A 27,025-nucleotide genomic window follows, 5' to 3' on the forward strand; every position below is an offset into this window, starting at 1 on the left:
TTCCCTTGCATTCATTATCCAGCCAACCCCATACACACTCCATCAACTGTGAAACTTACTGGGCTTTTGAATGGACAAATGAAGACCCAGTCTCTTTTAATGGGCTAATTCTGTGTCAAACAAGGACCCTTGTTAAGGGAAAATACTTTAGTATGAATTTGAGAGCATTAGTCAATTAGCTCCAGTATGACCCAGAGTCATTATACATCATCAAAGGAACACAAGAAATAAATTAGAGGCTTATACGCTCACGTCTGTTTATCTGTTTGTTTGTGCGAATGGCAGAGTTCCCTGTGCTCACAGTGGACTGGCTACATTTCATTTTGTGGACACACACTGACCTGGATGGTTGGCTAGAAACTGAGCTCATCTAGATACACAGCAAGCTGCTCATAGCAGACGACAGGGCTGTCATCATAGGTCATCGCTGTGAAACGGAGAAAGTGCTGAGCACCAGGATAAGCAGTAACTCAACAGGGGTGATATGCAAAGGAGGAAGCGAGAAGGAGAGGAAGGAGTAAATAATGCATTCGCTTCCTCCCGTCAGCCTAGCTGTAGAATCCGCCAGACTGATCAAAGTTGCACAGTATGGCTCATCAGGACCGCTTGTGTCCAGGAGAGGGCAGTGTAATGCAGACACAGTGTTGAGACCATTTTCTTTGAGCAGATCCATATGAGGAGAATCATTAAACAGCATCTGTTCAGTCAATTACCCTCGTTGCTAGTCTAATCATATGTTAGATAGAAGGCTAATTAATTTTCCTATAAAGTGAACTCGTCTGGAATTAAAAACAAGTCATGATAGGAAGGGGGGGGATGTGTGCTCCTGATAATTAAATGTTCAGAACAATAAAAATTCAACATTTCTGTTTCAGTGTTGAGTTTGTATCACATGACACTAAACCGGCATTTAAAATGATCTTTTAAAAGATCGGGTTTTCAATTTATTGGATGCTTTTTGGAAGTTTGAAAGGTTGAAATTTTAAATCCGTTTTAGCATCATACTGTACAGCATGTGCTCAAAGCTTAACTTGTTTGGCAATTCCACTGAAGACATCAGTGACCTATTCTAAAATGGCAATGGCATTGAGTGCAAATGCCAGAAATGACAGCATTTTCTGGTTCTTGAATAAAACTGTTATATATTTTAGTCACTGGGCTCTGGAGGCTACCCCAGCTGACACCGGCAAGACGCAGGATACACTCGTGACAGGTCGCCAGGTCATCAAAGGGCCAACGCATTCACACCCACGGCCAGTTCTCCAAATTAACACCTATATATTTAGACTGTGAGAGGACACCACCACCGTATAGCTCCTATCTATCCCTATCTATTTTCTGTCTGTGAACAGCATATTTAATCACAAGAGCCTTGATTTTTGTTAAAACACCATGCATTATAGACACCTAACTGTTTTAAAAAATGTAAAAACTTTTAGCTTTTATGCTTTTCAAATTTTATAGTGGAATATTACGTGGTTTATGCTGTGACTTACCCCATAATCGAACTTGCTAAGAACGGAGATAAATGACTGGTTATATTAAGAACTTAACTATAAATCTTTAAGTTGCCTTGTTCGAAGGTATCCTGTAAAAGTATGCAATTGAATGTAAAGGAAAGTAAAACAGTCTGCTCAGTCTTTTACCTCATAAATGCCCAACAAGTTTGGGCCTTTATTTAATAGAAGAATTGAATACTTGATAAAGCTAAGAATTTATAATAATTTACAAAATAGTTAACGTTTTAATGCCACACAAATACGGATAGATGTATTAATTACATTCACAGTCATCAATCTAAAAGTTTCATTTATGTAGCTTGTTCCACCAACAAGAACAAGAGGTCTGGTTTAAGTATAAAGTGACTATGAGGAAATCAACATTTATATGAGTAATACTGAAGACCACCAGAGACGTCATGGGAAAACACTGACTAAAACAGAAGAACAGAGACAGAGCATCAACATGAAAGGATGTCAGAAACTGGAGCTGCAACAGCACAATGGCCAGTGTCAAATATTGACACGAAACAGTAGAAAACACATACAGCAGCAGCTTCTTGGTTTGTATTACACGCCATGGCCTCGGTCATTGAATAATCTTTAACACCATATGTGCCTGCATAGAAAAAAGTCCTCATTATAATGAGTGGAAACTGTGGAAAAAACAGTCATTCCGATGCCAAACCTAAAGAAATTCTGTCTGCCGGATCGATGGCTCATCGACAGCCTCCGCACACGTCCTGCCAAGCTTTTCGATCAGAAAAAAGAGCTAAACATTTTTGTTTCCATTGGTCGGGTTACAGCAAGAGAAAATGAAACAACTGGAGTCAACCAGCAAGATTCCAAGCTCATCTATAAAACACCGCAGGATGCCGCGCAGCTCATCTCTAAATGTCAATGAGGTCGTCGCCGCTCTCGTCGCTCTCGACGGTCAGCTGACGGGTCCACCACTTCTTCACCTCTGACCCTGAAGAAGCCTCGTCGTTGACGGGGTTCATCTTGCAAACAATAGACTTGACACTCGTGCGACCTGAGAATGAAAGACATTCACACCCTGAGTCTTGTGATGTCTGCATGTAATTTATGATGTTATATTACCAATTCCACCACAAATGGACATTCACTGCGTGCCGCTGTAAGCGAGAGTGTGTCAAGATGAGGTGATGTCTTTTTTAAAACATTGAAGCTCATAAACAGACTGCCTGGATTTTCCCACGGCAGAGAGAAACTTGAGCAAAAAACTTTTCACTTTTACAGAACGCCCTCTAAAGAAATGTTGCCTCTTACAGTACGTAGACAGCACACTACAGCAGACACACCTGCAGGCAGCCGCCACTGTCCCAGCTTCCTCTGTGGTCTCCCCAGGTCCGAGGAGTCCTGCCTGTACCCTCCTCTGTCTGACAACGTGGGGCTCCGAAGCTGCTGGAGGCCACTCATCTAAACAAAGAGGAGAGATCCTTTGTTTCACCAATGCAAGCGCACACCCGCAGATTATATTATGTGCTTGCTATAAATCACGCTGTGAGCATGTGTTGGCTGTGTATGGAGTGGTGGTATAGATGCGGGGCTTTACCTCAGGCTGTGAGGGGTTGTCTGGGTTGTTAGCATTGTGGTCTTCACTTGGCACTGTGGTCTCTATGCTGGGAGGGTTGAGGAACCGGTTCAGCTCCTGCTGCTGGCTCTCTCTCAGGCTGTGAATGATGCTACACGACTGCTGCTGCTTCTGTGAACGCACGCATACATTCGTGGTCAGTGTCGTGCATGTTTACAATACTGCGGATACTGCAGGGGAACAAAACACAAAGCATGACTATGTGTTTTCTGTTAAGACACTAACCGCCCGGATGCGTTTGAGGCATTTCTTGAGCCACATGCGTATGGTCTGCTTGGCAACCTCTTCCTCAATGGTGTACTCCAGCTGTTCCCTTGCCAACAGCTCCTCCAGCTGGAGAGACTTTCTTATGTCCACTGAGCGGTATGACAACATGCTGCACGATTACACACATACACAAACAACAAACCACACACACACACACACACACACACACACATGCAAAAACATACAGAAAAGAGAGATATTTAGTTATAGGTTTGGTAGAATTAAAAGTGGTGAATGTGATGTCACCTGATTAAAAATTTCTGATATTTAAAAAATGACATCATTTGCGTCTCTCTACATTGCCAACTGTTTATACTGGAAACATGAGAAGCACTTAAAAGAGGTTTTTATCCCCTGATTCAGGTTTAAACAATGTGACTCATTACTTTGATATGAATTTTAGGTTACTGTTTAACACTTCCATACTGACCGTATTCTATGCCTTTAAAGCAGGGCCCAGAATTCCCTGATAAATGTCTACAACACATTTTGAACTACAGATTAATTTAGAATGTAATAAGAGCCCGTCTGACATTAAAAGATGTACGATCAATCCTTAATTAATGCTTCAGAGAGAAGGGAGAGTGTCCCATATAAGACCTAAGATCACTAACCTTTATAATAATCAATATTCATTAAATATTAACTAACACTTAAGGAACAAAACTTGTTTTTTGCAAACTAGTCAGTGGATTCAAAGCAGTGGCAAAAAAGCATGTGTGTGGATTTGAACATGTTTAAATATGACCCCCAAACTCCTCTTCTGATCTCTGCTTTAGTCTCAGTTTAATCTCAATAGGCTCAGAAGAAATGGACTCTAATTTCTTACATTGTGGGCACCAGTGTTTGCAGGTGCAAAGCACCAACAGACAGGTACATACCTGTAAAGTGCTTGTATTTATAAAGTGCTTTTCCAGTCTTACTCACCACTCAAGCAGCTTCTAAACTGCAAGCAACACTTAAGATATAAAGTTTATGATATGCATCACACAACAAAACATTAAACAAAAGCTTCTTGAATGTTTTCTAGACATTGTGAGTCAGGTACATTTACTAAAGAAGAAAACTATTTCTAAATTATCCCAGGCCACTAGCAATGGAAGGTATTTATTTCAGGGTTAATCTTCTGCATCTATGTGTGATCTCAGTCACCTGAGCACATCGTGAAAGGTCACATCTCCTCCGCTGTGAAGTCGCTCCATCTCATAGCACATGTGTTTAAACAGCAACTTGTCTTTGTCCAGGTCCACCTCCAGCCTGCCTCTAAGCAGACGAAGCAGAAACTTCACCCTGGATGTGGGGATTACACCCTGGAGAGAGATGGTCACACAGTTCACGGGGTAAATTAAGAAATTATGCAACGAACTTTAAAAGCCTGAAATCCTGGGATTTAGGTGTATTTCAAAAGCTGTAAAATATCAACTGCATTTAGATTTTTTTACTCACAAAGTAACTAAGATTGTTTCTAAAGTTCTTCAACAACCTAAATCATATTTTATGAACCTTTGATTTTCATAGCAAAGGAACTATGAAGGTCCCAAACAGTAAGTGACCTGATATCTCAGCGACTGGGGACGACATTCTAAGCAAACATATTTGGCCACTAGTGTGTTCCAATAAGCTGGAAAAAAAGTATTTTGCTTCATAACAGTCAATGTGCCACCAACTATGGTTTTATCATGGCCAGAGATGTTGCCATGGTAACTGTGCCCACTCTCCTCTTGCTAATTTCTCACCTCCCGTTTGTCATCCACCATGTTCCAGATGATCTGAAAGTGCCTCAGGTCATTATAGCTCAGCAGCTGGTCCTCCTCAGTGGAGTAGAACAGAGAGAAGTTCTCCACAATGATGGCTGCAGACACAAAAAGAGATATTAATACACACACGCAGAAATATTCAATAATACCAGTTCCTCTATCTATGAGTTTTCATTGTGACATGTATTTCAATAGGGGAATCTTCAAATTCTCATTCAACTTACTCATTTTTCAACTCTAACTACTTCCACATTCATTGACCTAGAGCCACCAATCAAACTTTAAAACGTTATACTTTTTCTTCAGTTCCAGTTTAAGTTTCATGCTATTTTTTATGCTAAGATTAATCTTAAAAACTTCTTTCAACTGCTGCTGTGTGCACAGTGTTTGCTCTGCAGCCTTCATTTTACTCTCAAAACGTGGCCATCGTTGTTCTCTTTCCAACAGTGTGTCTTTCAATGCTCAGAGAAGTAAACTTTTTGAACTGTGTGAATCCAAGTAGAGGGATAACCTTCTAACCGACCCATATAAATACACTGTATTTTTAGTCAGGAGTTTGTCTCAACAGTAGGAAAGACCCCACTTGTTAAATCGCTCCTGTCATTCAGATGTTTTCTGACTCTAACTTTTCTTTTGTCATTAGTCAGCTTTTTCTAATTTACATTTTAACCTCCTAGGACCTGGCGTCCACATATGTGGACATCACAAAATACTCAATTTTGCTCAACATGGGCCTGATTTCTACTTACGAGGACATTGTACTGCTACTGTTCTATCAAAATTTTAAACAAATATCCTCATATGTGGCTCTTATTTTTCTTTAAAAAAAAAAAAGGTAAAAAAAAAATCTGGTAATTCTTTGTTTTTACATTAATTGGGCCTCAATATGCCCAAATATCAAGGAGAAATTAAAAATGCATGTCGTGGAAGAGTTCGGGTCTTAGGAGGTTAAACATGTTCACCTACTTTTCAACTTCATCTGTGTGAACGTCGGCTTTTAGCAGTTCTGAACTTTTGTTTTCAGGTGAAAATTTCTGTATTTTTAATCTCATTCAACATTTTTAACTTAAATTCAGCATTTATGTCATTTCAGCTTAAAACATTCAGCTATCAGCATTCGCACTGCAGTTTCTTCAGAAAATACATTTTCTAGTTTATATTGATATCATTATCCTTTTGCCTAAACTAAACTGTACTAACCCTAATCAAATCATAAAATATAACAAGTTACCTAGTTTTTGGACCCGACATTAAAGGTGAGTCAATAAGATGACATTACAAGGTTATAAATAACAAAAAATTGACTGACCTACAAGAAGGTTGAGCATGATGTAGGCTATAATGACATAGAAAGAGCAGAAGTATATGAGTGCTCCAGCATAGTTGCCACAGTCCGTCTCCCAGTAGCGATGTTTATCTGGGGTGCAAAATGGTGGTTGCACCTGGGGAGGGGGAAAAAAATTGCATCAACCAACAGATATTAAAACAAACATCAAATATTCTAAGAAACCATGTTAAACATGTTTTCTTATTTACTTATATGGCTAATATTAACAGTGTCCACTGGTCCTCTTTTTTGTTTTTTTAATAAAGTGGTTTAAGAAGAACGGCAACATTGAGATCAGCGGGGTATGGCCAAATAATAGAAATATAAAGTAGTAACCACAATATTATGCTGTGAGCACTAAAGACAACAATCAAATCCTCCTACTGCACTGAAATGGCCCCAGAAACCACTTCACATTTGTCTATGGGGAAGTGCACTGTACCCGCAGCCCATCTTACCATGCAGTCATGCATGATTTTATTCCAATCTTCTCCTGTGACAATACGGAAGAGAACAGTGATAGCCTTGCCTGCTGTGGAGAAGTTGGCATGCCTGCGATTGAAGGAGATAGACACACTGACACAACTGTGTAAAGAACTCCTTTACTGTACCCGCTGCTTACATCCTGTATTGTTTATTGAAAAAAATAGTAATAATAATAATAATGATAATGATAAGATACCTTTATTAGTCCCACGAGTGGGAAATTTCATAATAAAGATCGGAAAAGCAATGATTACCGGTTTATGTTCTCTCCGTATTTGACGGTTCCGAAGAGAACAACTCCAGCAAATGCATAGCAGAGAAGAAGGAGAAACATCCCCACGATGATGAAGAAGCTCTTGTACATGCTGACGACTACAGTGAGCAGCAGCATCTTTAGTGTCACCTTTAAGATCGTACACAAAGGTGAAAAAGCAGAATTTTATTCCTACACTAGAAAATCTATTTGGATAAAGTACTTTATCTTATTTGTTGACTAATGTACTCACATGTTTCCCACATATTGTGAAGAACCTGAAGACAATCACACATGTGCCCATCATGTAGGTGTACGCATTCTGGAGTAGAAAATTGTACAGTAATTTTAGCTGTAGTGAAAAAAAATCAATAATACTGACTGAATTTGAATTTGTTTAACAGATTTTTCTAACCAGTAAGGAAAAGTGCAGAACAATCCAGATGACACCGAGCGATGTAACCAGGAGGTCATACCGATTTCGTCGACTCTGCCAGTAACCAGCGGGGGACATGGCTATCAGCTTCATTGTCACCTATAAAACAACAGCAGCAGTAAAGTAAATAAAGCCACTCAGGTACATTACAAATACCCCAGCCATCCCCCCCAAAACAGGCTCACCTCCAGGACGAATATGAAGGTAAAAACTACAGACATAGTGGCAAGGGGAAATGTTACACCGTCATCACCTACATTCCACTGAGGAAAAACACAAAAAGACCGACGTCAGTTCATACATATAAAATTGGGTTCACATCTGCGATAATTAAAAAGCCACCTGAGAGTGTAAACTGAACAAAGACAATTAGAAGCACTCTCAGGTAATACGGCGTCATATACTGTTAAATGAGGTGTTACCTTGACTGAGAGGAGGACAGATTGTGCCAGTACCAGCACAGCAATGCCCCGTTTGAAGAAGGGATGCTGAGTAATGTCGTACATCTTGGCCCGGAAACCTCCGTTCTCTGTCAAGCACAAAAGAAGGCAAACAAATTCAGTGAAACCTAAACAACGATTTTGGAGAATTGTGGCATTTTTGATCATCAGTGATCAGTTATAAATGTCTGAAAAGGCTCTTGTATTGAATAACCCGGGTGATTTAACTTTCAGTAGTAACCCCTACTGTCCAACAGATGGCACTCATAGACTGTTCGATTATTATTACCTGGCCAATGAGACTTTAGTGCAGCATATTTATTCAAGTAGATAAAGGGAAAAACATGCCAACATGCTTAAGTTTTTGTGAATTTGGCAAGTTTTTTGGACAGGCTGTCTCAAACGGCAGCTTCTGCACTTCATGAACCAAAATGTTGATCCTCTTAAGCATATTTAGAAAACCTTTCTAATCTTATCAAATCTAAGTTATCTAAGGCAGAATACATTCATAGTCTGAATGCAGTGTCTTTGCGACTTTTATTCTATGAGCCTTTCAGATCACTTTGGCCAACTCCTCTTTGCAGAATTGTTTAATTCAGACACACTGGAGGGTTTTTGAGCATGAACGGCCTGTTAAAGGTCATGCCAAACATCTCAATCAGACGATCTTTGATTGGGTCACTCCAAAAACTTCATTTTGTTTTGTCTTTTTTTGAGTCATTAAGAGATCGTCCTCCTGCATTACCCAATGTGTGCTTGAACTTCAGGGTATGAACTGATGGCCGGACATTCTCCTACAGGATCTTCTGTTAGAGAGCAAAATTCATGATTTCATCAATGACAGCATCATGAGGCAGCAAGGAAGCCCCACCAGCATGTTTCACTGACTGTTCTTTGAAATGCTGTTCATTTTACACCAGACGTAACGGGACTACAACCTTCCAAAAAGTCCCACTTTTTTCTCGTCAGTCGACAGAATATTCGAGTTGGATTGTTCCACTGAGGCCATTCTTGCCCACTCTCTTCCTTTTTGATGAAACATGCACTGTGACTTTAACTGAGGCAGGTAAGGCCTGCAGTTCTTCAGATGTTGTTCTGGGTTATTTTGCGACCTCCTGGATGAGTCGTTGATGGACTCTTAGAGTAATTTGATAGGTTAATCCTGGGAACGCTCACCACTGTTCCAAGTTTCCTCCATTTGTGGATAATGGCTCTCATCGTGGTTCACTGGAGTCCCAAAGCCTTAGAAATGGCTTTGTAACTCTTTCCAGACTGATAAACGTCAATGCCTTTGTTTCTCAGCTGTTTCTTTAGTGGCATGACGTGTTGTGTTGTGTTTGTGAGACACTTTTAACCTACTTAAGCATCATATTTCAAAAATATAATGTTCCTAAATATTATATAGTGGTGTCTTTTGCCCACTTTCAAGGATCATTTAATATCAAATGAAAAAACAAGGAAAATCAAACAATGAAATCTGCAGGTTGTGAGTCTATATACTATATGACTGCTGGCCACAAAGAGTGTTTGTAAGTACTTTGGATGTGACTGTGTGAGCACAGACCAGCTCAGTGTTTTAATGAACCACGGGTAGTGAGTGAGTGAGTGGTGCCTGCACTGAAGACCTTTGGATGAGGATCAAAGTCAGGTTGATGGTGCTGGAATAAGCGGCGGTGATGACTAAAACTTAAGCGATTGATTTTCTGTTAGCTCTCAGCCTCAACTGTACTAACAGACAATTTCCCACACTGCCTCTGAGGCACTTCTACTGTTCTCATGACTCTAATCACTAAAGGGAGAGCAGCCGCATGATTTTACTTTGTAATAAAGCTGGCAGTTTTCTTCAACTCAGGTAGGAAAATCAGATAAAGTCTGAACAAATATTTCCACTTGCAGGCAGCAAAAGAAAGCAATGACATGTAATTCAGTGACAGACTTCCAGTGCTGTTGCGGGTCACATATGAATAACACTGTCATACTGAGCCACTTAATGCCGTCTTATATGTGCGATGTGCTAGTTAGTTAGTTTTTTTTTCAACTGTAATGTTTGACTATTTTAACCTTTTTTTAACTGCTGTACTAAAAGAGTTTACCAAAACTGTGATTGGGGGAGACATTGCATAAACGTTATAAATTGATTTGCCTGTCATTGAGTGAAAAAACTATTTGATCCCCAAAACGTGACTTGTTATGGCAGAGTAGTAAGCCGTTACTTGTAGTTGGTTACCAGGTTTTGCACACAGTCACTGGGGGATGTTGCAAAAAAAGTATATTTAAAAAAATGTTCCTATTTCTTGGTTCTCTTAGGCTACGTTCACACTGCAGGTCTTAATGCTCAATTCCGATTTTTTGATCAAATCCGATTTTTTTGTCTGCTCGTTCACACTACAAATAAAATGCGACAGCAAACGCGCTCTAGTGTGAACGCTCAAAGCGGCCCGCATGCGCAAAAGAAGATGTCACACACAACGCGCTCTGTTTAGACCAAGAACAAACAGTATTGTTTGACTGATGGCCGTTAATATAAAGACTTCGGACTTTACGTTTCCCAATTTTTGCTTTAAGTTATTTTGTTATTTACATAATAATGTAAATAACCTAATAATGATCCTTATTGCTGTTTTAGAGGAGCGGTGCTTCAAAGGATAGCTGCAGATTTCTGTCAGAATCTGCAGATTATACAGTACAAATAAAATGTTTACGTTGTCTTCCCAACAGTTTCACTGACATCTACACTGGATGGCTAGGAAGCGTTCGCGATGTCTTCTCGGGCGCTGATAATTGGCTTCAGTCTTGTGTCGGTGACGTAAAAGGCGGATTTAATGCGACTTGACCGTTCAAACAGCAGTCGCTTTCTAAAACATCGGATATGTATCGGATTCAGTACCACATACGAAAGTGACCCAGATCGGATTTGAAAATATCGGATTTGCGCCGTTCACACTGTCATAGCATGATCGGATATGGGTCGCATAGGGTCAAAAAAATCGGATTTGATGCGCTTTCGCCTGCAGTGTGAACGTAGCCTTATTGCTGCCTGCAGCTGTGTTTTGCAAACCATTGGTGAAATGTATTATGTTATTTTATTATGTACACTCAAACCTGGGCGAGGGGGTAGGTGTAGAGGTTGGGCTATTTTCAATCGACTCTTCAGATCCTCCCATCTTCTCTGGTCCACTGTTAGCAGAGCAGTACCCTGTTGAGATGAGACACAATCTTAACTCCTCGTGGTTGTAAGCCTAGAGGCCTAGAAGGAGTACCACATAACTGCACCATCACCAGGTTTAATTTGTGTTGCACTATTCTATCTGATGCCAAACAACAGGGGAACACGCCTCACAAAAATCTAAAACAAGATGCATTTTAATTGGTCAGTTTTGTTTAACTAGTGGTCAGAGTGACACCATAATGCCCCACATACCACACAGTATGGTGGTAGGCAATAAAAGGCAAGAAGGTGTATCTACTATAATGTATACGCAGTACGGCTCTTACCTTGTTCTCATTGAAGTTTGCAATGACAACACCCACAAACAGAGTGAGTCCAATCATACATCCCAGAAACACAAAGACATGAATGTAGATGCCATGGATCTGCAGACACAAAGAGTTAGAAAATGTGTAGAGCAGCTGACGCACTGCAGGCATAAAATGAGAAAATTCATTGTTATATGAAATGTTAAGGATCAGTACCGGTCCAACACGGTGAATAATGACATCTCGGACCTCCACCCACCCTTTTAGTGAGAGCACTTCAAACAGAGCCAGCATGGCATTTCCCACATTGTCAAAATTAAAATTTCGTGGATTGGCCCTAGAAGAGGTCATAATGTGTGCATTAATGACTGGCTGTGCAAAAACAAATGCACACACAAGCAGAAAAACAAGTCTTACCAGACCCGTGGTACCCAGAAACCTGGTTTCTTTTCTCCAGGCTTCAGTTTCAGGTTCAGATTTCTGGAAACACTGACGTTTATTCGGAATATCCCGTGACAATCCTCCTGTGACAGGCCACAAAGTTTAACAGCAAAACACAGAAAGGAACAATAATCAGAACATTTAATGAAATGGAAGAAAAGGGCTATTTTTGGATTCATGATTTATGAAAATAATATACCCAAAGACTTTCACAATAATGAAGTCTAGTGCATTACAGTAGACTTAAATAAAAAGCACTTGCATTTAACTTAAATAAGAAATACTTTTCTAGATATAGTCAATTATCTTGGAACAACTGTTTATAAAATAAAAGGTTTTGTTCTAGCACAAGCTGAAAAAAGCGTGAGGACTGTTGTTAAGAAAATAGGATAAAAGGAAACACTGGTTTATTGATTTGACTGGGGAGGCCCCTTCTACTTATTCAGCCTGTAGTTCTCTGCAGGAAGTGTAGAACAGTGGGTCAGTGAGGAGTTTCTTGCTGTACCCGTTTAAGAACACTGGGGTCGTTGCACTTGGCAAGCTTTCCGGCGAACAGTTGAACTCCAAAGCTTGCGAACACCAGCATCAGCGTGAGGAGCAGAATGGAAACCTGCAGAAAAATCAATCAGGAATTTAAGACACAAGTTGAACATAATCCAAGTATGAGAGCAGTGGATGTAGAAACCTCAGCCAGGAAAATCAATCAGACAGAGTAAAAATCAATAACTACAGCACATTTTTTGTAACTATAACATTGTAACACAACTATAACTATATTCAGTTTCCAGAAAAGCTGGTACATGCTGTCCGTTTAGAAAAAAGTTGCGCTCAGTTTGTAATAAAATTGGTTAATATACATAATGGGGTATAAGAAGAAGCCACTGTGAGCACTAATGCAAGTTAAGCCATCACTAAGTCACTGATCAGATGAATTAAAAAAAAAAAGAAATGTGAAATTTGGGCATTAATTATTTAACACTCTTTTAAAAAAAAATTACTAAACACTCCGCCTGCAGTCTCAGTTGGCAGATATGAAACAAAAAAGTACAATAGGGAATACCTCAAACTTTTGAGTAGCTAAAATAAGCATGGATGGGAAAATATTTTGCTTTCTAAATTTCAATTAATAGAATAGAATAAACCTTTATTATCCCATGGATGAGAAATTTCAGTTAAGTTGGTCAACTTAACTGAAACGACGTCAAAATCCTTCTTGATGTTGACGTCATCAAGTTCAAACTGTTTATTATTTACAGACTGGTACAAAAAATGTTTCTGTTCGACATGCTGTGCATTATGATCTTTAAAGCACTGTATTGTGTCTTTATTTCCTTTATTGCATTTACTGTATTTTATACAGCTTCCCATTTGTTTTCTGAAATTCCTGAGCAGTGTCACTTTATTTTATAAGCAGTGTGGCGGTCAGGTTGAAGGTAAGGTATCAAGTTTAAGGTAAGAAAAGTTCATTTTGATTTAAACAAATATTTGAACCCTATTTAAATAGTTCTCCTGCAAAAATTGTAAGTCCTGTAAGAGAAGACTGAGTTATATTAATCGAAATTCACGAGAAGGTTTTTTTTTTGTTTCCCTCATTAATAAAAAACAATAATCTGCCGCTACTGTAGATAAAATAATCTATTTGTCTTGTTATCTGGTATATTAAAAAAAAAAGTCACACACTCTGCCACACACAGGTGGAAAATGCAAACAGGTGCTAACCAGAAAAATCTCCTTGAATCCTTTGAGAACCTCCCGCACCACCTTCCTCATCTGGGGTACCAGCTTGAAGATCCTGAGCGGACGCAGGCAGCGCAGCATCATCAGCAGCTGAGCCCCAGACTCAGGAGGAACGTCAGGAGGTAGCCAGCACAGAAAGATCAGACTCACCTACAGCGAACACAGCAAAGCAAGCATGAATAGCATCCTACTGATTTTACAGCAACGTGATTCATATTTTAGTTTCCAACAACAACACTGAAACTATCCATTCTCTTTTCATTTCTCTCAGTACTAAACATTGGACAAACCTGATCTACTGAACCCAAACCAAAGACTCTCCAACTTTGAAGCCTGAATAACATTCAGCATAAAATATTTCTTCTATTGACCACTTCTATTTCACATCAAAACTGCAGCTTTCAAAAAAAATCATGATAGTAAGGCACTAAAACTGGATACAGTTTTTGATTCATATGGTTACTGCGTAACTCTAAGTAAGGCAACATTTGCAGCAACAACAAATCTGTGAGGTGGTTGTCAGATGTAAAATTTTCTGGAAAGTCATATGAATGTTAAAAGGTCCAAAATACTCCTATAATAGTTAATAGCAAACAAAAATGCATAATATCTTTGCATTTGGTCTATGTCCCCTCACTCGACTAAATGGAAAAACACGATGAAGCAATATTTATATTAGATTTCTCACGAGATAGATAAAGATGTCCATGACGCCTCCAAAGTCTCTGATGACAGCTGTCGGGGTGAAGAACAGACCGTCGGCCATGATCTTCAGGTTGAGCTCAATGCTCATGAAGATCACAAATACATACTCCCCAATCTGAAACAGACGCCACTGGTTTAGTGCATTTATCCCTGCGCTTGACTGTTCATGAACCATCAGTCATCTTTTTAATACCTGAAGGGTGGGGGCGTGCATAACCCTGGTGAAGGGGGATTCGAACATCATGGAGATGCAAGAGCAGATGGTCACAACAATCATAACCCAGTCCAGATAGGTGACTAAGCCCAGAAGATCACTGCAGGGAAACGCACATCAGATTCCACGCAAAGAAAAAGTAGGTTTGGTATACAGTAAGTAGGCCAAGAGAGCAATTTGGTTTGCTAGCCAGAAAAACACTAATACAATATAAAAAAAGATAGGTACGGCAAGACAAAGAGAGAACAAGGATGAGTGGGGAAAGGTATCAGAAAGTGAGAGTGAATAAATCTTAGTGTGTGTGTGTCTGTGTGCACGTGTGAGCAGGCCGATCTGTTTTACAGCAAGATGTCCCCAGGCACCAACGGTATCTGATACAAAGGACTGCTCTGCTTCTCACTTCAGTAATCAGTTTCTCTGCTCGGCTGAATTACTATCAGGCTGCATAATGGGTGAAATATATTTCACAGCTCTTCACTTCACAATTTTCATTCCTTACCACAGTTTGGGGAAGCACAACAGACAAATAATAAGCCACAGAATTAATGAGTATTCCACTGTTGCACAATGAACAGATCGATGGAGAGTCAGGCAATCAATAATTCATCACACTTACTACAGCTGGTGGTATTTGGTGTTCTTCACTGCTCCAGTTATTGGATCAGTTTTTGATCTACATATGAAGTCATAGAAAAACAAAAAACACACACACAAAAAACATACAGACAGACAGAAAACATAAGGTTCAAAACATTTTCTTACTACAAAGATTCATATAAACACTGTATGTGTGTGTGTCTGTTAGTTTAGATTTAAGACCAGTCTTACGCATTGAAGCGAGCTCGAACAATCATCCTGCAGAAGTTCCTGAAACGGTGCTCACGCCCCACGATAAAAAGAGGCTTATCGAAGTAAGGATGGTTCTCCCTCAGCTCCTCCTCCTGAACCTTCCTGCTCAGCCACACAAGCAAAGACGTGGAGAAAATACCAGTGACTTCATATCAATCACGTCAGAGAATAAACCATTGTTTAGCCATACTTAACTGAGTTACTTTTTGGTGAAGAACTTGATTTAACGTAATTATAATATTGTGTGTGAAAACCTTTTCATTTCAGCTTGTTCTTTCTTTTCTTGGATCATCTTGATCTCGCTATCCTCTCTCTGGGCATTACGATAACGCACTGTGCTGGAATGCTGGGGAAAGAAAAAAATAGACAATATATATGACTCATTTTTTTATTACAGAAATTCCCTGTCATCTTCTTACACTTCTTGCATATACTGAGATATATTTTTAAGGACCATAGAATCAGAAGCGCTTTATCTGGCAACAAACAAGCCTAGTGCAAAGTATGTGCTGGGATGTGACTTTGTACTGACATCCTGAGTGAGAGTCTCCAGCGATTTCCCTCGGCTGATCCTCTGACTAGTAGAACCATGTCGCAGAGATCTGCAGACGCAAAAAGCAGACCATAAGATACAAGGTCTCGACAGTAAAGCACAAGTGTCTAAGTTTCTGTCTGTGCATCAAAGTGTACGTCAGACCTGCGCTCTTGCCGCACGTGATGCTGGACACTGAGTATGGAGCGTTCTTTGGCAGGCTGGCCTTCAAAAGATCCACTTTGTATCCGCTGTGTTGTGCAAGCGCTTGGAAACACAGACACAATACAGTTTGCAATACCAATAAAACTATATACTGCCTTGCTACCTCTTGTTATCAAGTACCAATTTTTTATAAAGACATGTAGATGCTCTAAACATGGTCCTTCACCAGAGTCACTAGTTCATGATTCCAGACGGTGCTGTTTATCCAGTGAATGAGGGTACAGTTAATTGAAGCTAATCAGCTTGCAGTGAAGAGGAAGAAACTCAAAGGACAGGAAAATGGCAGCTATTACTGACAGTGGGGGGCATAATATTAGAGAAGTAACTGAATTGGCACATTAATAAAAAATTTCATATTAAATAATGCTCAGTACAGACAAACACTGACACCACAGTGCTGCCAATAAATACACTTTTGCCTTTTTAAGAGTATTTTCCCCTTCTTTAGTTACTCATTCATAACTGCCTTGCAAGCACCTAAGAATCGCCGTGTTGTTGTAGCATATCGTGATATCAAAATATCATAAGTTGCACTAGAATTCCCACCCCTAGTGTGACAAGATAGTTAGCTCTTGTCCATCTTTTAGTGTAACAAGTCATCTCTGGCTTTTGTCAGTCTGGAACCATAAGAGGACTGTAGTAACCCAGTCTACCATTGTGAAACTGGTTTGAATCATTCCATTAGTCAGTGTTTGTGTGTGTGTGTGTGTGTGTGAGTGAGAGAGAGACTCTGATCATTACTGTCTGTTCTGACTAACAGCAGAGCCATGTACCAGAACAGAGCTAATGACATTGTGGCACCAGCAACGTGTGTACTTTAATCATTTATGGAGACTCTGAGCGATTGCTTGTTTACTGGCAATAAGCACGCATGAATTCCTGCGTATGCTGGACTGCGCGTGTGTTTGACTATGCTGGTATGTGAGCCTAATTGTGTGCTTGTGTGGAGGATGGCTGGCCAGACAGATCGTGTTATGACTACTGATAAGCTGTCTATCTTTCAGACTGACAGAATATTGGAATGGAAGGGGAGGGGGGACGGATTGGACACGGTGCCGGCAAGCTAATCTGCACTTAGTGCCAGCTCTGCCATGCTGAACAGCAAATTATCCATTTACTTCATCGCAACAGTAAATGAGTCTGAAGTGGGCCTGTGTGTGCGTCTGAGTGTGTGTGTGTGCCGAATAAAACAAAACAAAACAAAAAACAGAGAGAAGCATTAACAATACAAGAGTGCTGCTGTGGCACAGCTACACCTAATATGTACACACATTATTAGTTTCACCCACGCAGAGCCCACGATGCATTTTTATGACTATGGATAATGCATTGTAAACACATTTAACTCAAGTCTTTAAGGAAGGTATAAAACTGAAAGTGTATGAATTACTGTAAAAAAGCAAAAACATGCAAATAACTGATTGCCTAAAAGCAGGGAGTAGATGGTCAAAAGATGTCTGTACGCGCAGGTTAAATTTAGAACAGAGGCGGATGAAACGTGAACATGTTACAGAAATATAAGTTACATTATAGTTTATTGCAGCATATTAATATCCTCATTTCACTGTGATGCGCGAGCTGGCGTACGATACGTGTATTAATCAAATTTAGCACAGTTTGTCACAATTACTCAGGTGTAGTCGTGTCTTACCGTAGGATTTTATTGATTGTAGTTTCTTTCTCCAGGAGGTTACGAGCTCGGATGCTAAATATTGACCTTCGAAGCTAAGAAAGCATGGTCAGTTAAAAAAAAAAAAAACCTACACAGCTGTAAATATTAGGTACAACGTGGCAATCTGCTTCATTTTGCTGTATATTTACAGTCACAGAGACAAAGAAAGGAATAGCATGTAAGCGAGCAGGCAAAGAAGTCTGTGAAAGCACCTTTTGGTCAATATATTTGTTGTCTTCAATTGCTGAGCGTTTGGAGTGGTCACAAGAGGAGGATGAAGCGGAGGGGAGACGCCGGAACAGACAGCTGGTATCCTGTTGCTGACGATCGATGAACTGCTTCATAAAACTCTCCCTAAAGTACACGACAAACAGCACGCACAGAAATATCATGAATTTTAATGTACGGTGTCCCCCTAAAGAAATCCATATTCAGAAGTAGACGATCACAAATTTATAAAGCTTATCTTAGACGCATAATTACATCAGTGCAAATTCAGCTGCAGTGGAAGCTCTTAGTGCAGCAACCCAGCAGATGGGCTGCAGAGGGAGATTTCTTTAGGGTGAAGGACTCGGCCCTGCGCTACTCGGCAACTAAACAATAAAGCTAAATTATGAGCCGGACTTTGCATCAAATATAGTTCAGTTTTACCGCTAAAGGCTGCAGAACATAAAAAGTCTGTTTTGCAAATGACCAACTAGCTGCTTTAAACTAGGAGCAGGAATGAAAACGTTACTTTTTACTTTGTTTGCATAATGTCTGGAAACTACTGGTGGAATTCAAAAGCTTCACATCTTTGGTGGTCTCTGTTAAAACCCACACTCATAAACCCACACTGAGAATTACTACTTAACATAACATTGTCCCTATATTTAATCTAGCTCACTTTAAATGTCTGTGTATCTTTTTAGCTCTGGTGGATATCGTTCTTCATTTTCTCTTCATGACAAAAAATAGCCCAAATTATGTAAAGTTTTTGTGTTTAAGGTGTGTGTTTGTGTGTTTACCTGATCCTGGGCACAGTGAAATCAGATGGAAGCTTGGAAATTTTCACCATCTGAGGTCTGTTGGGGAACTTTTCAAAGATCCTGAGTCGTAGAGGGAGCTTCTCTTTGGTGTCAGCATTGGCTTCGCTTTGCTTGAGCTAACAGAGGGAGGATGAGAGGCAGTTTAAGCACAGAACAGAACTGCAGGGCACTCTTAAAGAATGCAGTCGGCCTTGACAGCATGAGAAGAGAGGGATTTAAGTTAGAAACCAAGGAGGGGGGAAACGGGAACGGTTAGACTGAGTTCGGGTTGTATGAAGGTTTTTGATCTTGAGATCTGCAGGTTTTCATTGCTATTCATAAGCAGAAGGTGTGAGGTTATGTGTGGGATATCCAGAGGTAACGGCTTTGAGGGTGCAGCTTTATATTTCTGCCAGATGATGGCAGCAACACACTTACCTACAACACTCACAACACATACAGTACAGACAACCACGTTTAGGATGAGATCCCACTTACTTTTCAGAAAAGAAGGGAGAAGGCAACAGAAGATAAAAAAAAAAGAAAGATTACTCTGGAGGGGTTAATGGAGAAAAGAAACAATAATGACAGAATAATGTGCATGTGTGCCGGCTTAAGCAATGCAGCGCAGACTGGTGAAATCAAAAGATGACAAAGGGACTAAAACCAATTATTTCCATTAATTACATATTGGGGGGGCTGACTGAAATTCTCTTGCAGGTATTCTCTGTATGGGTGCATGGAGATAATCCCTGATGCATTGCAGATTAGGCCTACGAGGGGAACTGGAGCTTATCATTCGAAGAAGGTAACTGCTGTGAAATATATTGACTGGGCTCTGTGAATATTTCTCTGTCAGTCGTGGCGTTGTGTGACTGTCTGTCTGCTGATAAAAACGTCCCTGCGTTCTGTTCCCCGTATAGGTATTTCTGTCAGCAGCTGTCTGACTGTGAGCGACCAAATGACTGGAACAGCCTCTTGGATCTGAGGGATAACAGCCAGAGAACAGAGAAACCTGAGAAAGGAAGGGATGGAAATCTGCCTATCCACTTCCTCTTTTTGTTTTTAGCAGACTAAAATGTTGGAGCTTCTCCTTTACCCTGAGTGGGTGTGTGGCATACTGTGAAGATGGAATTATGCACCAGCGTTCTCTTGCCTAGGCTTTCTGTCTATACTGACTCCCAAGATAGACACAGGGCAGAAAGAGAGACTGAGACTAAAAAAAGGTAAAAGAGACAAGCCAACAGATGGAAGCCGGCAAAAATAACGACACAAAACTTAATTGATGATTGAAAAAAAAAAAGACAAATGGATTTCAAGATGTAAAACAAGTCATTATTTAAAAGAACTGCGTGCTGTGTTTGCTGCAAGAGCACAGAATAGGAAAAAAAATGTTTTGAGCACAATCGTGAGCTTATTTTCAGTGCTGCAGTTCTTTTACTGAAACTTGAAGCACACACACACACACACACATCATTAATATGGACCTCCTGGCTCCCAAGGGTACTAATCAATTGGGCCAACTCAGTGAGATGTGCACCTTCAACAAACCCCTACACCCTTATCTGCTACAACAATGCAACAAAGCAAAGATTTCCCTCTATCCTTTACAGAACTTGTTCTTTTCTATCAAACTCAAAGTCTCAGTGTTTCTTTATATAAGATCATCCTTACAAGTTCCTTCTTCTCACTTACAAATCCCTTAAAGCCCGGGTCCCTCAGTACCTGTGTGACCTGCTCCACCCATACACAAAGTCTCAGATGCTAAGATCCCCAGCCATGGGACAGAGCCTTCAGTGTGGCAGCTCCCACCCTCTGGAACTTTCTCCCAAAAGAGCTTTGCAATGCCCCGTCAATGGAGTCCTTCAAGAAACTCATCAAAAGTCATCTCTACAACTAAGCCTTCAACCTCTAGCCTTTTGTTTTTTGTATATTTATATATTTGTTTAAATATTTATACTCTTTTATAAATCATCCTTGGGTTTCTTGAAAGATATTAAAAAAAAAGTTAGCATTAAATTTCACGATCTCAGTTTCAGGTTCAGATTCCATTTATTCCTTCCCTCACTGACCTCTAATTTTTTCATCCTCTTGTAAGAAAAAAACCCCCAAAAAAAACCAAAAACCTTCACTGTCGTGTGAGCTAGACACACTTATTCATACTCACATGCATCGAATTTACATTTAAATTTATCAATGGAACGTTGATCAGAGTCCACTGTGCCACAGATTGCTGTTTGGGGTGGCGAGTGTAGTGCAATGCATAGTTTCCTCGACTTCTAACACTGTGGAAATCTTCTCTGTGAAAGCTTCGCCTGTATGTGTAGTTACACTCATAAGCTGCCATAGATCACCAACTAATGCTAACGCAGCAGGTCTTCTGTCTGTAAAATCAATAAAGTAAACAAGAATGAGGAAGAAGAGATTGCTTTCACACAAAATCTATTCTCTGCAGATTTACTGATTTTATGTGTTCCTGAAAATGAAAGTGCCTCTTTGTCAGGTTTTCACCGTACTGTAATAATGTATCAATACTGTTGCTATCAAGGCAAAGATTTAAAAAAGAAGAAAAGAACCCTGGCCAAACTGGTACAATCAAGTATTATGAACATATCTAGTACTTAGTTTAAGGCTTTACAAGCTTTAAGGCACTAGAATAAATAGTTTTGTTTTAAACATTGATCAAATTATTACTGTGACTGCAATAAACAAACGTATGACTGCACTGAGATTTATCCCCAGCTCTGCATTGTTATCCAGTTTGCAGCTCTTTGTTTTGTTTTACTTTAACATCTCACAACTTTACACTCCCATATGGAAAAGATATATATAAATCTTATAAAGTTTTTATCTGTCTTGTATGAAACTTGTATGAAAAGCATACAGGAGTGAAAGCACATATAAGATCCCTTGAAAAATTATATAATGAAACTTGTATGTTTTATATACTTACTAAAAAAAAATATGAAAGTAATGAGAAAGTGGCCACTTTCATGAGTAAATCATGTATGTTTTTACTATTTCTTTTCCATATGGGCTTGGTTAAGTCTCACGCTCTGATCGAACAAGGACTCTTCAAAGCAACAACACATGACATTAGCTAACTGCACCGTGCACAGTGAACGTGTTGGAGCAACAGTGAAAGGGATAAATATTTTCCTGAACACTAAAACAGCATTATAAGTGACAGCTTGCATTCGCTGCCCTATGTGCTTTGTTATATACGCCTTAAGGAATAAGCACTAAAAGTACGTGTGTGCACGTGACAAATGTGGGATATTTATATTCCACTTGTATGTCTATGTGCACATATGCACGTGGGAAAAAAAGGAATTTCTTTTTGTGTCATAGTTAACGGCTGATAAATCAAAACTACTGCTTTCCCTGCCACTGATGAGATTTAATGCATGGCGCAGTTACAATGGAGCCAAGACTAATGTGCTTTGCCTTGAGACCCATTCAGGTGACCTGCCACTGCTTCCCCCTTCATTCAAGCCAATTTCAGGCTCCGCTGAGCTAGGGAACTTTCCATCTGGGATTTCCACAGCTCTCTTGACCATGGCTGAGAGGGGTGAAAAAAAACTAATACTGACCATTAGCATTAAGCATTAAACCCAATTCAGTCATAGCCGTAGTTCAGGGAGAGCATGAAGAAGTCAGGATTGAAATAGCCAGAGCCAGAGAGTATTGAAGATTGAGAGAATTCAGAGGGAAAAATCAACTGCTTTTCTTTCTTTGCTGGTAGAAAGAAGCAAAGCCCTGTATAAAGATGAAGTTCACCTTGTTATCCAATAGTAATACTTTTATCCATCTGCAGGTGAACACCCCAACTTTTCATGATAGCTTCATTTTACAGCTGCAAGAACAGCTCCATTCGGATAAAAATCCCATTTAGCAGAAGGACAAATGGATCTGTGAATTAGAAGAATGACTCAAGCAGGTTAGTGTCTACAGTATTAATATTCGCAGTGGACAATCCTTCTGAACTCTCAGTCCTGTAAAGCGAATCTAGCTCACGCAAACACCGATAATATTTGCGAGTGGCCAAACAATGAGGAACTCATGAACAGCCGCCTACCAAACTGCGGCCCACACACATCCGTCAAATGCCTGTGGGAGTGCATAAAATCATCTGCATTTTACCATTCAGCCTGCCTTTCACCAGCCCCACCAGACAACAGCTGTGTACGCGTGAGGATGTGTGCGTGCGTGACCCCAGACGGCACATTTTCGTAATAATAACACAGCTTTACTTGCTGTGCAATCCATCATTCGGCACATCTGCAGTGTGTGTCGCTCTCTTTTTATGAATTTGTGCCAGCTCAACAATTTTAGCCATGATATATGCCAATATTAAAATGCTGAAAAATTCAAAAACACGCACGGTCATTGTAATTGGAAACAACCTATTTGCATTCCACATTCCTCAAAGTCTTCCCCAGGCCTGTGAGCCTAAAGCTGCAATACCCAGTGGAAGGAGATCAGAGAGCGAGTAAGCAGGGTCACCCTCTTTCTTCACATTAGTTGGGTAATGAGGCATACTGCGGAGTTGCTGTAAAGCCACACAGCCCATAAACCTCTAATAGCTACCCCTGATACTCAAAACAACTGCAGGTGCCATTGTCTGAAAGTCCAAAACTGTATCACGTTCAGCTATGTTGCTTTGGGCTTAAAAAAGATTAATGGGTTAAGGGGGTATGTTGAACCTAATTTTTGTTTTGTATCCCCATGCTTGCCTTTCTTGGTCTCACGTAGCCTCTTGTTTTTTCCCCTATTATAGTCTTTCCTTTTTAGATCCAAAAGTATGAAAATACTGTCAGATATTCTGTATGCCTACATGTTGGAAACTCTTGCCATGAATGTGCGACGACAGCCCAAAGCAAACATAATAAACATGAAAAAAAAAATCACTTAAAATTACATTTCGATAAAGACTTCTTTCTTTTAAAAAAATGTGCATGTGCCTGTGTTTTATTGTGTGTGCTGATGCTAGTTTCAGAAAATGGGAGTGTTTTTAATAGATAACTGAAAGTGACATTGAAAAGATAAGAAAACATTGTTTTGGGATTCTCTAAGGGGATATGCTCTTTTCTTCTCCGCTCCCTCTGTTTTCCTCGCCTTTCTCCCCCTCTGCTAGATCCCCAAATAAGTCCTTGGTCCATTAAATCAAGAAGATTGAGGACAGGCTTTTACTTTAATTCATAAATAATGAAATCTCTAGTGGGAGGTAATAAAACAATAAAACTTTTCAACGCTTCTGGTTAAACGAAATTCTTCTGAAAAAAAAGATTTTTAATGTTAAACATTTAACAAAATATGGAGGTTCCAGCACAGATATAAGAGAAGACAGAACTGACATGTCCAAACAAGCTACATCATATTCACACAAATGTAGAGTAGCCTTTGTTTTTTCTCAGAATTTATATAAAGACATGTTAAAGTAATTAAAGGATCACTATTGCAACAATGATACAGCATGCTCCTGTCACCGTTGTACAATAGTAATTAATCATTCTCTACCTCATTCATACCCAACTGTTATGTCACAACATCAGATTTTCAAGACACACTTATTGTGGGAAAAGCGACAATGATATTATTACAATATCAATAATGCTGCTGGTCAAGTTCCCTTATAAATTTATCTTTTATTGCAAATGAGTTAATGCTCACATAGTACACTTACATGTCTTGTGACAGGTAAAGGCACTGGAAAAAAAAGCTTATATTCTGTTCTATATAGTGCAAATGTTGCTCTTTAAGGAATTCTGATCAACAGCTGCACTATATGGGATATACCTGCAGCTGTTTAAAATAAGCTTGCCAACACTGATGGACAAAAAGACAATCTCAATGCCTTTACCTGTCCTCTGCCCTTTCCACATAAAACTATAAAATAATTTAAAAGCCAGAGAGAAAGTGTCAAAGAACAGAAGGAAAAGACTGCATAGGATTCAAATGTCAGTTTGTTTGTATTTGTTAACCGACTGCAAATTGTAAGGCAGCATAGCTTTCAGCTTTTCTGACTTTCTTCTTGTCCCCTTTAAGTATTTTGCAAATATGTTCCTCATGACTCATCTACCAGGCCTGAGGACCTGTTTGGTTGCTAGAATATTCAGCTTCACCCAAACAAACAGATATGCAAAAATCAGTGTGTGTGTGCAATAAGAAACTGATTTTTCACTACTGACAATTCATACCTTGCACAAATAAAAAATGCATTATTATCATCATCATTGCCTTTAGGGGTAAACACCTTTCTCTATCTTCGGGCACTCTATAAACATCCCCCTTCCCTTTCAAGCTCCTAGCCTCTGGTCCTGCACTGTTCTGCGAGTAGGAACAGTTTGTTGGATGAAGACAGGCCATCAGTCTCTCTCACCACATAGCCCACCAAACTATGGCAGCATAGATGAAGGTAGCACAATAGCAGGCAGCAACAACATGCAACCTCCTCCTTTTGAAAAGGTTTCACTCACAATTTAGATATGCATACCGCCTGTGGTTTTATGAGCACTGTTAACAAAATTACTAAACCTTAATCGATTATTATGATGATTAACTTATTAATACAAAAAAAGAGTAACATAAGATAGTAAAAACATTTCCCTCCTCTATAATTCTTGTCTTGCATGCATGACTTCACCTTGTTCTCACTCCTGGTCAGTCACTTGATCAAAGATTGGGATTTGAATAGTGATTTGACTGAGGACGTTTGACAGGTGGAGGTGCCGCCAACGTTGTGATTAGTGGACAGCTTGCCCCACCACCTGAGTCACAGTCACCCTGTGAGGGAGTTTCCTATTAGTTGTGTACTAAAGCACACCTAGGGGGCTGTGAATGAGTGTGTGCGCCTAGTGTGTGTGTGGCAGGGATCTCCTTCCTCCTTTCATTTCTGTCTAGTCATCTCCTGTCCCGGTCCTCCTTTCATTATGCATTTCCATCTAATTTCATCTCAAGCAATAAATACACAATCCTAATCAACATTGATGAGTGGAGGATGAACATCTGTGTATGTGTGTGTTCAAGAACCAATAAGACTTTCCTGTTACTTTTGTACTCATGATGCTTGAGTGTGGAGGAATAAGCCAGTTTGTTAATCAGCTGCAGTCCTGCTTACTGTCATGTCTGTGATTATCCATGATCCCCCTTTATATGTGCATACAGTGCATGCATAGTTGAATGTGCCTGTGTGCATACAAGCATAACTATACTCCTGCTTCCAGGCTCTCTGATTACAATGCACTGATTCACGACTGTTAAACCTGCCAAAACCTCATGCATCATTAAACCAATCAGATAACACAGCATAGAAAGTTTGATCCCCTTGATCACAGTGCCTTTATACTCCTGCTCACGTTTCCCTTACACTCAGTAAAAGAATAAAGACAAATAAGGGGGGGGGGGGGGGGGGGGGGGGGGCGTCATCTTGGATCTTCAGAAAATATGTGTTTAAGAGGCTATAGAACTGTTCTAAAGAGGATACTGCTGACCTAATATGCCTGACAGGAAAATTTATTTCCAAGTTGGACCAGTCAAACATTAAGCTGACTAAATAACATTATAAATACCTGCAGGAAATGGTTCAAGAAAAGAATGTAACCTGCCAGTGTTCCCCAGAGCAAATAATCAGAAGAACTGTGAACTACTGTGCATGGATCTTAATAAGACATCTTATTTAACTGATTTGAATCCATCAACCCATCTGTTTTCTTAACCACAGGAGGGCTGAAGCCCGTCCCAGCTGTCACAGGACGCCAGCACATGACAGGGGTAAAAAAGAGACAGACAACCATGTTTACTCACACCAAAATACCCAACAATTATGTCTTTGGACTGGGAGAAAACCACAGTTCCCAGTGGAAAACCACACAGTTACAAAGAGATCATGCAAACTCCTAGTTGTTCTCAACTGAACCTGGAACCTTCTTGCTGTGAGGTAACAGCATTAACCACTACACACCAGTGCACTAAATCAAACGAAATAAATTAGACCAGTATATGTTCATTAGGAGTCATTTATCATGTTAATGTCAGAGAGGAGTATATAACAAGACTATGATGGATTTCACGTAGAAAACATTCT

At 39.8% G+C, this 27,025-nt stretch overlaps 1 protein-coding gene across 4 annotated transcripts in view; it reads right to left on the reverse strand.

The window, feature by feature from the left end:
- Positions 1-1,652: 1,652 nt before the first annotated feature.
- nalcn (sodium leak channel, non-selective) overlaps positions 1,653-27,025 on the reverse strand; it is a 71,777-nt gene continuing 46,404 nt past the window's right edge. For 3 of the 4 annotated variants that reach the window (XM_082507750.1, XM_082507749.1, XM_082507752.1), the window contains 29 exons: positions 18,940-19,076; positions 18,145-18,286; positions 17,912-17,985; positions 16,201-16,302; positions 16,036-16,105; positions 15,758-15,849; positions 15,483-15,605; positions 15,271-15,327; positions 14,634-14,754; positions 14,424-14,555; positions 13,718-13,885; positions 12,504-12,608; positions 11,975-12,081; positions 11,774-11,894; positions 11,576-11,674; positions 11,183-11,276; positions 8,063-8,169; positions 7,826-7,903; positions 7,620-7,739; positions 7,458-7,526; positions 7,206-7,354; positions 6,924-7,017; positions 6,448-6,580; positions 5,118-5,233; positions 4,534-4,691; positions 3,340-3,490; positions 3,076-3,225; positions 2,822-2,939; positions 1,653-2,532 (listed from right to left, as the gene is read on the reverse strand). In XM_082507750.1, coding sequence (XP_082363876.1) covers positions 2,390-2,532; positions 2,822-2,939; positions 3,076-3,225; positions 3,340-3,490; positions 4,534-4,691; positions 5,118-5,233; positions 6,448-6,580; positions 6,924-7,017; positions 7,206-7,354; positions 7,458-7,526; positions 7,620-7,739; positions 7,826-7,903; positions 8,063-8,169; positions 11,183-11,276; positions 11,576-11,674; positions 11,774-11,894; positions 11,975-12,081; positions 12,504-12,608; positions 13,718-13,885; positions 14,424-14,555; positions 14,634-14,754; positions 15,271-15,327; positions 15,483-15,605; positions 15,758-15,849; positions 16,036-16,105; positions 16,201-16,302; positions 17,912-17,985; positions 18,145-18,286; positions 18,940-19,076 — 3,330 coding nt within the window. In that variant the 3' untranslated portion in view covers positions 1,653-2,389. The remainder of the gene's footprint in view (positions 2,533-2,821; positions 2,940-3,075; positions 3,226-3,339; positions 3,491-4,533; positions 4,692-5,117; positions 5,234-6,447; positions 6,581-6,923; positions 7,018-7,205; positions 7,355-7,457; positions 7,527-7,619; positions 7,740-7,825; positions 7,904-8,062; positions 8,170-11,182; positions 11,277-11,575; positions 11,675-11,773; positions 11,895-11,974; positions 12,082-12,503; positions 12,609-13,717; positions 13,886-14,423; positions 14,556-14,633; positions 14,755-15,270; positions 15,328-15,482; positions 15,606-15,757; positions 15,850-16,035; positions 16,106-16,200; positions 16,303-17,911; positions 17,986-18,144; positions 18,287-18,939; positions 19,077-27,025) is intronic. The other variant, XM_082507751.1, reaches the window with a different exon arrangement.

Source organism: Aulonocara stuartgranti (assembly GCF_965226115.1).
Source record: "Aulonocara stuartgranti genome assembly, chromosome: 16".
Classification (NCBI taxonomy): Eukaryota; Metazoa; Chordata; class Actinopteri; order Cichliformes; family Cichlidae; genus Aulonocara; species Aulonocara stuartgranti.